The following is a 15000-nucleotide window of genomic DNA, read 5'->3' on the forward strand; positions in this document are numbered from 1 at the left end:
TTTAGTTTTCGTCAGTCTTTTGACTAAAATGCTATTTAGTTTAAGTTATATTTTAATCATCTGAATTGTTTTAGTCTAGTTTTAGTTGACTAATTCTACAGTAGATTTAGTCCACTAAAATTGAATGGGTTTAGTTAAAGTGCAATAACGCATTATTTAACCATTTCTCTAGAATACTGTATATTCCTGGAGGAAACATATATTAGACTGATGGACAAAGCTACTGAATTACTTTTCTGTGAGCTCCTCTTGCCTGTGTTCAGTGTTTTTTCAACGTGAGCCAGGACTTTCTCAGAAATCTCAGCATTCTGATTGGATCTCTTCCCAAATCATTTTCTAGACATTTCCGTCTATTTTTTATTTGTTAACGAAAATGTCAATAGATTTTGTCATAGCTTTTGTCATCATAAATTAGTTTTTATTTAGTTATTGTCCTGTCTTGATAATTTTCGCCATAGTTTTCATCAACGAAATGTTAATTGTTATATACGTAGAAAAATACATGTACTGTACAGTACATAAATGGTGTCTTTAACACACTGATACACACACGCACACATACACACACATGCACACACACACATACATACACACACAGTCCAGTCAGCCTATGTGTGAGGCAGTAAGGATCATATCAAACCACCTTTTAATTTTATAGGCCACATTCTGAACCCAGTGCACATTATTCAGTTACTCTCCTCTGGGCGGCTGTGTGTTAAAGGTGTTGTGCATAATCAAGCGACTCAGAAAAAATAAAAAACACTCCTCTCTGCATCCCATAATGCACTGCATATGAGTGGTCTCAGCAGGGAGGCAGTAATACAATAAGAGCCTAATGTAATGCAATTTTGCGTTACGCATGCCTCTTGTCACGTTTGGCTGCTTTCTACTGTTTTTTCACTTTCCCTTAATTCTGCCCAAATAGAGACATAACGGAGTGTGAAAGAAGCAATGATTCCTGTTTTTTTTATCACTTATGTAGGTATATTAGCCTGAGAGGTTCCTAAAATGCATCCTGAAAAATTTAATTACAATTTGCACCCAAGTACCCATTCAAAATGCACTTGCCATGACAATTGCGTCCCCCCATGAATTCATGAGTTGAAGAGAAAAACAATATGTGACCGCCGCTGGTAATTTGGTCCTCAACTAGGCAAAGGTCATTTTTCAGTTTTTAACAGATTATGAAAGTGCAGATTGTAAGCTTTCAAATGAGGTCTCATACATTGAAATCTGAACATAGTTGAAGAAGATATGCTTATTTGAATGCTAGTACTGCCAAATCAACTTAGCTGAGAATTCCTCCTCCAAAGTTCTCCAACATTTTCACACCTCTGACTGCCAGGTAATGGGCGTGAACAATAGCCTGGTATCCGCACCCCCAGCCACTCCCCCACTGGACAATCTGTCATTATCTGCCAGAGTGGCTGTCAACTTGGGGTATTACCTGAGAGTGGCTGCCAAGTGAGGTGCTCTCTCACTGATGACCCCATACTCTTTGAGTCAGTATTAATCTTGTTCTTAACTGCATTCACAACACAATATAAGATGAAGTTCAAATTTAACGTTCTTTATTGTCACATACATGATATAAAGTACAAGCATAAGTAGTAAAGTGTACAAAAAAAGGCAACAGTCTAAGTGTTAAAGTGTACAGTCAGTTGTCTGTTTTATAGACGAGGTGCATAGTGTTCATTGTGATCAAGTGTACAACAAAGTAATAACAGTCCCCAGCTCAATACTCAAGGTAATAACAACAGTACTCAGCTCAGTATTCAATATTCTAACAATGCAGTCTGTGCAAGTGTGGGCAAGTCTGTGCAAGAGAACAAGCAACGCTTCAGTATACAAACAGGAAAACAGGAAAGGCTGTGGCCTTTCTCCTGCAGTGCTGTCCGTCCTGATGATCTGCAGTGAATCTACAAGCGGACAGTCTTGTTCTGAGCTGCTGTGGAGTTTGGCGGGGGACATGTGACGTCTCGTCCCTCATCAGAACAGAACTCTCTGATCTTGTCAAAGAGATACGTCTGTCTGGCCATGTCCAGTCCGGGTGGGGCTTGCACAAGAAGACCTTCTCTGGGGGGCAGGACATCAGGCTTGCGCAGCAGCTGAAACTCGACTGCCTATGCATCACGGTGTTCTCTGGCCACAACCATGCCAGGTCTCTCAGTATCAAAACTGCAATAGAATAGAAGGAAGAAACTACATTAAACTATTGCCCACAGTACTGGCACTCCATATAGATAAAATAGTACCAGAATGTGTTGATTAAATAGACTAGCTAATGCATGATAGGATGAACGTATTCTCACCTGTTGTGCAAAATCAAAGCTGTAGTGCATAGTGATCTTCTTGCTGGCTGGTATGGAGGGGCCAAGGGAGAGCTGCAAATCCTCACCTTTTTGCTCATCCTGTAACCAAAACAAAAAACAAAGGTGTCAGACTACCATAGCTCTCATGCTCTCTCATTCTGTTTCTCTCTATAATATAGCTACCTAGCTCGATATTAGCTGCCACGCTGGCTAGTTTAGGAACAAAGGGCTAGCTCAGCTAACTAGCATGTTAGCTAACGTTAGCTAGCTAGCCTTTGTTAGTTTGTTATGCTAGCTAGACTTGTTTAGAAAGGAGCTACTGCTAAACGACTAACGTTAATGTAATGTAAACAGCACAGATAGTATAAAGATCAGCTTACCCCAAAGCAAAGCAGAATGCTTGGCGGTGGTGTGAATCTGCTACATCGTTCGCGTTCGCTTGGTAGCAACTTGCTTTGCTGATACAGTCATCTCTGTATCACAGGACATCAAGAATAAACTCTGTGTACGAACGAGTCCTGCTCTGCTGGAGTTTTAGCTGCTTTTAAAACTCTTTCCATGTCCTGGATGCCATCCCCGTCTTCTCTTTAGCAAAAGCTGTAGCATCCATGCTTAAACTTGGGAATGAATGTAAACAAAGCTGGGGGGGTGGGGGCGGAGAACCCGGAAGCAATAGCCAATGAAACCAAATCATGCTAATCGATCTGCCCGCCCCCAAGCCCGGCTCGAAATCAGCTAAAAACTAGCTTAGTTTGCAGACTAATTAAACGTATTTCGTGAACCTAAAACTGTTGTCTGTTATAGTAAGTGGGTTCTTCACAACTTCAACTTTGGTAATACAAAATAAAACAAAAAACGAAAAAAAAAGTTTTTTTTATGTATTTTGCCCTCTAGCGCATTTCGGGGTTTGCCGAGTTGCGGACCAAATCACCAGCCGCTGTCACATTTAGTTTTGGGACACTACATGGAATGTAACTGCATAAGATATTCATGACTCAAACAAGCAGATGCGCCGATCACTGATGGCAGCAGGTTGAAATATCAGGTAGTATTCAGGTTTCATGTTTAGTTTAATGATAAATCCCATATAAATGGTTGGAATTCTAATGATGTGCAAGTGTGATTTTGTCAACTTTAGTGCTGTCTGCTAATAGCAGCCTGTGAAGCTGCACGATAAGACCGTGATAGCACGTTAGCTCACGACAGCAGCTTCCGTAATATTAACGGTAGCTGTCGGTGGCTAAAAAGCAGATAGCTAACTTTACAACGATGATTCCTGTAGCTATTTTGATTTTGATGCTATTAGTTCAACTTCTGTTTCTCGGGCAGGAACGGAGACGAACTCGCATTAGCAGCAAAGCAGCTAGAGGAATGATCTTAACATTAGCTAACTGCTTTGGCTACTGCGAGCTACCGTCTTCTTCACTTCTCCTTCGGTAAAACATGACACCGTTGTGTTGTGGTATTGAGGAGGGCTTAGGCAGAAGCAGGAAGAGAAACCACTTTTGCCCCATATAAGTAAAATAATGGTCTCATAAGCATTTTTCTATTGTAAAATTGTGTTCACTTGTTTTAGTTTGCAAACATATTCAATTTACTTAGCATATCTACTGGCTACATGATAACATAGCTTTCAAGTTTCGTGCGAGCAAGTCGTGCCTGCAAGCCAGGGAGAAATGACAGGAGACCGTGGCGGGACAAAAGTCGCATCCCGTAGAGGGACAGAAGTCGCATTGTGATGGCTTAGAACCAGAGGGGGGCGCGAGTGACATTTGGGCAGAATGAACAGGTGAAATGAAAGCTCTTGAAGAGATCTTTCTAATGCTATTGGTCAGCTTTGTATGTAGTTTTAATGTGAAAGATACATCTTGAATGCAGTCAAGACAAATTATTTTGCCTCTTAACTTTTGTCAAACCCCCTGGTTCCAGTCAATTGGATTATAGGCTATAGGCTACTTTCGTTTACAATGATGTTACCTTATGAACACAAATAGCTTAACCTATAGGCCTACATAAAAACAATAGCCTAAAACCATGTTTATTTACAATGTATTTTCTTTCATTGATAGCATGCCAATATTTAGGGTGAGGAAAACGACGCGTGGTCTCTTTAGCCCTGAGACCATCAGGCAGGCAGCTCAGGAGGTCGTTGAAGGCTATATATATTATTATGATATTATGTCTAATAATACATTCGTTGAAAGTAAAGAGAATTACATGCCAAAAAAATCAGATAGGACACACTTTGCAGCAGTGCGACTTTTGCCCCTCTCCTATGAGACTTTTGTCCCGCTCGGCAGGGACAAAAGGCGCATTGCGCTCCGTTCTCGCCCTATTTATGTTAAACTCTTATATCCTAGCACGAACATTACAGTTGATAATAGTGAAGGACATGTGCAAGTTGTTTGTCATAAAATGTGGAATCTCTATCTCTATTAATATCGGAGTAAATGGAATCAAACCAAAAAGTGCGACTTTTGACCCGGTTCTCCCCTACACACAGTTAGCTAGCAACTACGTGGACAAAGGCTGATCTACTATACGGAATTGGACCGAGGAGTGTTCTCATATGGAACTAGGCTAACACAGTTGTTTCAAGACCAGTAGTAACGTTTGTGGTTTCATTTTTGTCCTTCTCTTGGCTATTCTTGTTGGGGTGAATTGACCAGCTGTTTCAAATCGCCGGACGAGATGCCCGCTTCTATGACTGGATCTACAGCAAACAAGCATAACAGTGCGTCATGAAGACCGACGACTTGCTACACTAGGCCGTTTCAGACGAGGAGCGATATCCGCGCATTGTAATTCATTTTCAATGAGAGAGGCGAGCGGACAATTTGGGAGCCGCGGACAATCTGGGGCGGAGCGGCAAGCGGGCGCGACCCCGTGAAATTGTCGCGCGCGTGCTCGTTGCCCGCGACAAGAGCTGAATTGTAGTCAGCTTTCCCCGCTGCGCGCAGGACGCGTGCGTCCCCCGCTGATCCGCGCGAGAATGCAGGCGGAATATCGCTCCCCGTCTGAAACGGCCCTTGACTCCTGGAATCCCAAGGTCTTTCATATTGAAATTCTCTTGATGGTCTGGGGAGTTGCGAGACGTGTTAAGGGAGTGCATCAGTCGTGATCCTTGACAGTAGGCTACCAGCCTGCGCTGCGCTCAGCACAAAGTTGGATGAATGGATGGACTTATTGGAATCCTGGAAAATGTTTATTGCGCTCTAAAATCATGAAAGCATAAATGTAAAAATGCAGCAACAGAAGTAGTCTAGATGAGATGGTGGTTTAAATGAATGGCAACACGTAGCCTAGAGGAAAACATAAATTGAGACTGGTGATAATGCTGATAATCTACAGTAGGGCCTACCTCTGGCTGACTTAATGGTTACAACCATTCATCTCTTAGACATGGGCCTATACAATACTTGCACTATCTACTTTGGACGTTAAATCCATCCATCTATCAATCATACTAGCGAATTAAATCCAACACTTGTGGAATGGCCGGTCATGCCAAAGCACCCGCTAACGCAGGCTACCCCCCTCCCCACGATCCAGGGCTAGGAAACCGGTTCATCCAGTTTATTTGAATATAAAATTATTTGGGGGGGGGGTTACAATAGTCTAATCCAGGTTCGCTGGCGAGTGACGAGCTAGTCAGATGGCGCATGCATGTGTGGACATTGTAGGCCGATTCTGTAAAACCTAAAGAATAAAAGTAGGCTACGTTCAACATTCATTGGAGTGGTCCAGTTGGATAGGCTAGTCTAATCTAAATAAATTGAGGACCTGTATTTTCAGTGTTTGCTGGTAGCGAATGCCACAGATAGACAGGGAGGAAATCTATTTGTTTCATTAGGGGCCAGGCAGCGTAGCTGCCGGAACCCTATTGTATTTGCCTATATTATTATTATTATTCTCCTTCCACTGAAGTCTAACTTCCCATGGACAAAAAATCACCAAAATTTGCACATAGCTCCAGTACTATAGCCAAAGTCCTCAACCTGCATTGTAGGTCAATAAACCTGAAGGTGGCGCTACAGCAACAGTCTAAAGTTTAAGACTTAAAAAAATCATAACAAATCAGCCATAGGTGCTATCACTGTAAAACCACCACGTGAATGTAGTCCCAAGTGAGACAAAACCTTCATACACTTTGACCTTGCAGGAATTTTGAAGTCCATCACTCTGATTTCTTCATAAACTGTAAAACCTATCAAACATATCTTCTCCCACATTTTTTGTTCAATTGACACCAAAATTAATATACTGTATCTACAGACTGTCCTTACCAAAGGATCCTCACAGATTTTTGAAATATGAAAAATTGAGCCCACAGCACATCAAAAGGTTTCACTGTTAACAGTTTTGTATACAGTTCCTATTAATTCTCGCCAAATCAATGTCTGATCATCCTCATAAAAAGTGACAACATTGGCCACATATCCAAGATGTAGTATGATTTTTTTCAGAATTTTATCTCAAAAATTGAATTTTTTAAAATATGTTTAATTCTGTCCTCTGAAACCAACACTTCATACAGAGAAAACTACGTTACCCACAATCCAACGCAAGCTCAACGAATCGGAGACATCGCTGTTGGCAACACAACCCAACCCCCGCCGAGGATTACAATGACTAAATCGATTGATTGGCAACTGACTGAGTACACAGCTGCTGAAGTTAATGTTCAATTATGAAAAAAAAGCTAACAAAACCTGTAACCCACATTTTTCAATCAATTAACACTAAAGTTGCTACACTGGATCTTCAAACTGTCATTCACAAACTCATTGACCAGATTATTGAATTATCAAAATTGAGCTTACAATGCATGAAAATGTTTTACTTATTATTATTATTCTCCATCTTCCACTGAAGTCTAACTTCCCGTGGACAAAAAATCACCAAAATTTGCACAAAGCTCCAGTACTATACCCAAAGTCCTCAACCTGCATTGTAGGTCAATAAACCTGAAGGTGGCGCTACAGCAACAGTCTAAAGTTTAAAACTTAAAAAAAAATCATAACAAATCAGCCATAGGTGCTATCACTGTAAATCCACCACGTGAATGTAGTCCCAAGTGAGACAAAACTTTCATACGCTTTGACTTTGCAGGAATTTTGAAGTCCATCACTCTGATTTCTTCATAAACTGTAAAACCTATCAAACCTATCTCCTCCCACATTTTTTGTTCAATTGACACCAAAATTGATCTACTGTATCTTCAGACTGTCCTTACCAAACGATCCTCACAGATTTTTGAAATATGAAAAATAGAGCCCACAGCACTTCAAAAAGTTTTACTGTTAACAGTTCTGTATACAGTTCCTATTAATTCTCGCCAAATCAATGTCTGATCATCCTCATAAAAAGTGACAACATTGGCCACATATCCAAGATGTAGTATGATTTTTTCAGAATTTTATCTCAAAAATTGAATTTTTAAAAATATGTTTAATTCTGTCCTCTGAAACCAACACTACATACAGAGAAAACTACATTACCCACAATCCAACGCAAGCTCCGAAGACATCGCTGTTGGCAACCCTACCCAGCCCCCGCCGAGGACTACAATGACTAAATCGATTGATTGGCAACTGACTGAGTACACAGCTGCTGAAGTTAATGTTCAATTATAAAGAAAAACAGACAAAACCTGTAAAAAATTAATAAACATATCTCATCCCACATTTTTCAATCAATTAACACCACACAACTTGCTCCACTGGATGTTCAGACTGTAATTCAAACTCATTGACCAGATTGTTGAATTATCAAAATCGAGCTTACAATGCATCAAAATGTTTTACAAATGTTTTTACGATACGATATGAATGTACAAAATTAACATTGGAATGTCAACTTTCTTGTTGTCCTCCTATTCTCTCGCTTATTGCTCCTAAACTTGTCGGAAATTGCCTGGCCCCGCCTCATCGCTGCGAAGCAGCTTTAATTGTTTCATTGTTTGTGCTCTGTATGCACAAGATAGTTAATGTTCGGATATAATTGGCAGTAGGGCGGGAAAAAACCCTATCAAAGGCCAAGATTAGAAGGGATTTGAAGATGTAATTGGTCATTTTAAATGGGCCTACTTTATCTTTTGATACCTATTTGAACGGACTGCATCGATCAATGCAATGACTCTCCATGTTTTTCAGTTTTACCCTTTTCATCAATAAAACAATTTTTACAACCATGTCTCATTGATTGGGAAGGCATTTAGAGCTGCCGGTCTATTAGCCTACATTCGGACTCAGAGGATGACATAACTGTTTATTGAGAAACAATTGCAGGCTGGGCTATATGAAGAAATACCACAATGCATGTAGTCTAGATATATTACATTATGGTTAGGCTATAGCCTACACTTTATGGTAGACTGCCCTCTCGCTCGCTAAGCAGGCTACATTGTGGCTGTTTTGTTCATCGCAGAAGCCTATAGCCTAGGCTACACATTAAAAAAATATATTTTTTTTTTATATAGGCCTAGAAGGAATCAGAATATGTGGAAATTTAATTTTAGCCTATTTTAATACAATTCAAATTCTGCTTAGAGGGAATTATTTTCAAGGGACATTATGACCTGAGCATAATTAATAATTATCTAAGTTAATATAGGCCTATGAGAACGCAACACTTTTTACGATAGGCTAGGCCTATGCGTCTTGTGATTGTACTGTAGCCTAGGCTACAACTTAAGGCTTATTAGGCCCTATTGAATTCCTTTTATAGCCTACTAGGCTACTCATTATTATCGAATTATCTAGTTGATATATGAATAAAACAGTAAGCCGTTTTAATGGCTATGGGCTACTAGTTGTAGCTATACACGAGTTGATGCGCTCTGCTCTTACGCACGGTTGAGGCGGCAGCTCAAATACACTTCGCACATATCCTCTGCTATAGCCTCTCACAGACAGCTATGGTGCACTTCATGCATTGGTAGACAGTTCTGTTCTTGCTGCAGCTTGTCTTCACCATGCAGGTATTTTGGTGGGGGTATTGTTCTGTGGACACTGCAAGGGGCGCCACCGGTGGCTGTTTGGACGCCAGAGCGCGCAGCTCTTCAGCCAACTGGAGGATGTCGCATCTGGGGAGGCTCTGCGTCTCTCCACCAGTCCCCAGCGAGTCCAAGCTCCCCCAATGAATAATACTTATTTATAATAGCCTACGTGGCGCGAAACTGTGCATATAATAGGCTGTAGCCAGCGCGAAACTGCGCATTCCCTATAGCCGTTCATGGAACGGCTGGCGGCCGGTATAAATAAATAAAAACATACACACTATTTTCTTATTTGAATGATCTTGAATATATATATATAAATCTCTACTGCGCTCAGACTACATTAGCTGGTGCCCCGTCTTCAAATTTACTTCCGGGGTTTACGAGTAGCCTACCAGTTGAATGCGTTCCAGAAACAAAACGCAAAACCCCCACGTTCACCATATCTTTACTAACAAATATATTAACAATACTGTTATTTTGAGCATTTGACCTAACAGCCACCACTTCTTGACCCGACGTCAGTTACCGAGATAGATAGGCTACTGTAGGCCTAGATATAGGTGTTCGTTATAATTAAATTACATCCAGATGGAGAAAACATGTGTTTGAGAACAAGGTAATAATAACAATTCAACGTTATTTGTATAGCACCTTTCATACAGATAAATTCAGCTCAAAGTGCTTTACAACAGAGCATTTAAATTAAAGAATGTGAAACTTAATGATGCTTCATTCGTAGACTATAGGAGAAAAACACTGAGCCCAGCCTGCTAAATCTACTCAAAGACGCCACCTGGCGGTGGTGCATCACTAAAACGAAATAACACCCGTCGGAAATCCCACGAGATTTCCCACATGATTTCCCTGCCAAATACCGCAAAGGTGAAATGCTGCAGCATGTGACATTTCTAACTTCCCACATCTGTATCTGCCAGGTCTTCTACAAATGCTCTCTTGTCCCTCCTGGCACTCTTCTTTACCTGCCTGTCCTTCTCCTTGTATGCTTATTGGTCACACCGCAGGAGTCTAGGTGATCTGGTGCTCAACATCTTGGCCTTCAGTTTTTTCCGCTCTTCTATTTTCTGCCAGGTGCAAGGAGTAAGCCATTCTTTCTTGTTCCTCTTTCTGTAGCCTAAGATTTTGGTGGCTGACTCTACATAAGGCTTTTTGATGGTATCCCACTTGCTGTTGATATCTGGGCTTTCCCTATGGAGTCAGCCAGTGCACTGAAGCGGTTCCTCAACTCCAATCTAAATGCTTGTATGGTCTTTTGGCATTTCAGTTTGGCTACGTCAAGGTGTTTCCTGTGTTAACTCTGTTTGGCCACTTTCCTCAGTTTCAGCTTGATGTTGGCTGTTGAAAGGTAATGGTCACTTCACGCATCGGCTCCACAGCAAGCTCGGACATCTTGAAGAGACCTGCGCCACTTTCCACTGATCAGGATGTGGTCTATCTGGTTGATGGTGGAACCATCAGGTGACTTCCATGTGAGCTTGTGGATCGTTCTGTGTGGGAAGAAAGTGCAGCCAATGACACAGTTGTTGTTAAGGCATAAGTCAACGAGGCGTTCGCCATTATCATTCAGCACACCGCAGCCGTGCCTACCCATGGCTCTCTCACTGTTGGTATGTCTGCTCCGACCTTAGCATTGATATCCCCCATTATCAGGAGCATATCATGCTGGGGAACTTTGGAGACTGCCTGTTGTAACTCCTCATACCAGGCATCTTTATCCACCTCCTCCACTTCATTAGTTGGTGCATAGCACTGGATGATGGTGAGCTTGCAGTGCTTGGAGTTGAAGCGGGCTCTGATCAGCCTGTCACTGAGGGGTTCCCATTCTAGTAGGGTGTTGGACTTCTCCTTGGAGACCATGAGGGCCATGAGGGTGTTGGTCGTGGTGCCCAGAGTATAGAATGGTTGAGCCGTCGCTCATGGATGACCTGGGCTGTTTTAGATGTTTCAAACATGGTGCAGACCCGAGTAGACTACCTTTCGCTCTCCTGACTTCCCATTGCAGGCTTTCATCAGGAGAGGTCATACTGCCAACAGGTTGGCTTGAGTCCACTGCTAGGTCCGTGTTAGTAGTAATCATCAAAGTTTCTTGGGGTGGAGTCGTTAGCCCCACGCCCAACCCCCAACCTGTAGGACCAGGTGCTGATTTTGGTCTGGACTCCAACCAGAATACCTGCCCGACTTGGTTGAACCTGCTGGGGGCTGAGCCCCCGTCGGTATAGCTATCCGGGTCATAGAGACATGCAAGATTCCCCACCACGACAAGGTAAGCACCACAAGGGGAACCGAATGTATTATAGCCTACAGTAAAAAAAAAAAAAAAAAAATACTTGTGCTATCATCACCTGTTATAATGACAACAATGCCTAGCTAGGTAGGTTCCACTGTCGAAACACTGTTTCCTCGTTTGAAAGCAGGGCTGGCTCTGGAGCAGTATTCTTGGTTAAAATTATGCAAAGCGTAAATTTATAAAAAATCCTGTCACGGTCTGCCCGGGACCCCTGCGGATACCCGCTCCAAATATGACTGCTGACAGGCTGACAGTGTCTGAGGAAAGAGCCAACAGAGGGACAGAGAGAGAGTTGCTTATTTATGTTAGATGTGTTGTGACAGGACTGTTAGACTGAATGTTTCAACGTTGGATTCATATCTCTCCTCTGTTGTGTTCAGAGATTCATCTTTACAGTGCTGCTCATTGTAATGAAAGCTTGTTCACAGAGAGTGTGGGTGGAGCTGTTTGATGAAGCTTTGGGCTGTTTCAGTGCATCCACCACTTTATACTAACACTTTCATTTATGTCTTTTTTGGCTCTTGGTTCAAATTCCATTATTCAAAACATGTTTTAAAAGTGGCATCTCAAAGGTTTTGGAGAGCTTAATGCATATGAAGTCAAGAGTATGAAGTATCATTATAGTATTTGTTTGTTTTACCTTTTAATTTTACATTGGCAGCTTTGTTTAATCTCTGCAATTATCTCCTTAGCCCTGCACATAAACACTACCCCCTTAGCCTAGCAAGAGAACGTGCATTAAATATTCATATGTGTTTGGGGAGGACATCGCCGCAACTCACACAACAAACACCACTTCCTGTTTACAGGTGCATGCTGGGTGTTGATTTTATAACTGTGGTTGTTGGGTTTGGCACGGCCCCGCCCCCCAGTGTCTGACGATGTAAAAATATTAATGCTGCTTCATTACTGAGTGGGACAGTCTGAGAGGGAAGCATCGCAGGGGTGTCACCCTCATTCATCATCTCCCTAACCCAATCTCTCATCACGCCCAAGTGTCTTTAACCTTGGGCTCCTGTCCCTGGTTGCCGGTAGGGTGGGCGGGTAGACTGACTGAGAAAGATGATGAGAAAGCGAGGAAGGGAGAAATGCATGGATACAGTTAGAGGGAGTGTGTGTGTGTGTGTGTGTCTGTGTGTGTGTGTGTGTGTGTGTGTGTGTGTGTGTGTGTGTGTGTGTGTGTGTGAGAGAGAGAGAGAGGAAGAAAAAGAGAGAGAGAAAAAAGATGGGGAAAGGTATGAAGTCTGAGCTCCGCTGTCCAGAGCCCAGGTGCGTGTGACAAGCTGACGGATGAACAAAAGGAATTTTTATCTTATTTGGTCAAGGTCTGGCAGTCAGTCAAGGCCCGCTCAGCATGAATAAATAAGGAGGCGAGACAATGGCGGTTGCATCACCTTCCCTTCTCAATGACGGTGCTGTTTTACCTCAGACGTATTCCTCCTCCCCCCCATCCTCTCTGCAGGCATTTGGCAAGACCGCCAGGCCACACTTAAGCCCTCTCCATACATATACAAATTGCCCGCCGGAAAGCATGTATTTTATACTGCCGCTTTTAGTCACACAAAAAAAAGATATGGGACATGATGAAAGATGGAGTGAAAGGAGATACGGAGTGAAAGGAGAGATGAAGTGAAAATAGGGAGGTGTTCTTTCGAGGGAGGCGTGTGCGAGAGCACGCCGTCGGAGTCGCTAATAGAGCCAGGGAGACGTTAGCAAGTGATGGGCTGCGGCGCCCCAGGGCATGTGTTTTGTCTCTCCCCCTCTCTCTCTTTCCTCCACCCCTCTCCCTCTTTCTCTCCACCACCCCCCTCTCTCTCCCCCTCTCTCTCTTTCCTCCACCCCTCTCCCTCTTTCTCTCCACCACCCCCCTCTCTCTCCCTCTCTCTCTCCTCCACCCCTCTCCCTCTTTCTCTCCACCACCCCCCTCTCTCTCCCCATCTCTCTCTTTCCTCCACCCCTCTCCCTCTTTCTCTCCACCACCCCCCTCTCTCCCTCTCTCTCTCTCCTCCACCCCTCTTTCTCTCCACCACCCCTCTCTCTCTCTCTCCTCCACCCCACCATCTCTCTGTCTCTCTCTCTCTCCTCCACCCCTCTTCCTCTCTGTCCTCCACCCCACCCTCTCTCCTCCAGCCCTTTCTCTCTCTCCACCACCCCTCTCTCTCTCTCTCTCCACCACCCCTCTCTCTCTCTCTCGGCACCACCCCTCTCTCTCTCCTCCACCCCTCTATCTCTTTCCTCCACCCCTTTCTCTCTCTCCTCCACCCCTCTCTCTCTCTCTCCTCCACCCCTCCCTCCCTCTCTCTCTCTTCGTCTCTCTCTCCTCCACCCCTCTCTCTCTCCTCTGCCCCTCTCTCTCTCTCTCTCCTCCACCCCTCCCTCTCTGTCTCTTTCTCTCTCTCTCTCGCTCTCTCTCCGTCTAATCATATGCCTCGCCACTCACTGCCCGCACCCGTTTACTCTTCCTCCCTCTGCGTCTCTGCCCCCCCCCCTGCACCGTCCTGCCCTTCTGTGAGAACTCAGGCTTGATCAGTGACCTTTCCTGCCGGGCTGGTTTACCCCCTGTCATGTTCAGCAAGTGGCCTAATGGGAGTATTCCCTATCTGATGGGAGCCAGCTGACTGGCAGGCAGACAAGCAGAGAAGCAGGGAGTGAGGGAGGGAGGGAGGGAGGGAGGGAGGGAGGGAGGGAGGGAGGGAGGGAGGGAGGGAGGGAGGGAGGAGGGAGGGAGGGAGGGAGGGAGGGAGGGAGGGAGGGAGGGAGGGAAGGAGGGAGGGAGGGCACACGCCTGGCTCCAACTCATCTGAGACCACGACAGGACTGACAGGCCTGCTAATTTGACAGGATTCGTGGAACAGCAGTGTGTTTGAGTTCACATTGATAGAGAAGAGAGAGAGTATGGAGCTGTGCAGCGGTCCGACTGCTTCTATACGTGGCGTGTGTGTCCGTGTGTCCGTTCCTGGCATGACATTTAGAGCAATCAGGAGTCGCCAATGCCGTTGCACACCAGCACTAGAGGACAATAGAGAATGCTCATAAACCTTGCATCTCTTACTTCACCACCTAGGTGTGATTTTCTATTTCTTATATGTTTAGTAGAGTTTTGCTCGTACAGTTCATCATTATTACAGTACTTTATAATTACATTAATTCATGTAACAGCCTTCAGCACTGCAACGTGCATTCTTCACCTATGTTCAGTACAGTAGAACCCAGCGACTGGGTTTTGTCTGTGATCATAGTTCTGTGGTTTTGGGTTTTGTCTGTGATCACAGTTCTGTGGTTTTGGGTTTTGTCTGTGATCACAATTCTGTGGTTTCGGCGTGTGGCGGTCGTCGACTGACCTTCTGTGTTGTCGCTGCAGGAGTACCAGTCCTGCAACA

General features: G+C 43.8%; 1 protein-coding gene across 1 annotated transcript in view; it reads left to right on the forward strand.

Moving 5' to 3' along the window:
• sema5a (sema domain, seven thrombospondin repeats (type 1 and type 1-like), transmembrane domain (TM) and short cytoplasmic domain, (semaphorin) 5A) overlaps positions 1–15000 on the forward strand; it is a 176973-nt gene that overhangs the window by 139340 nt on the left and 22633 nt on the right. Inside the window, exon 16 of the mRNA XM_084458537.1 lies at positions 14982–15000. This exon is cut by the window's right edge and continues 207 nt beyond it. Coding sequence (XP_084314663.1) covers positions 14982–15000 — 19 coding nt within the window. The remainder of the gene's footprint in view (positions 1–14981) is intronic.

This window comes from Borostomias antarcticus (genome assembly GCF_949987555.1).
Source record: "Borostomias antarcticus genome assembly, chromosome: 2".
NCBI classification, from domain to species: Eukaryota; Metazoa; Chordata; class Actinopteri; order Stomiiformes; family Stomiidae; genus Borostomias; species Borostomias antarcticus.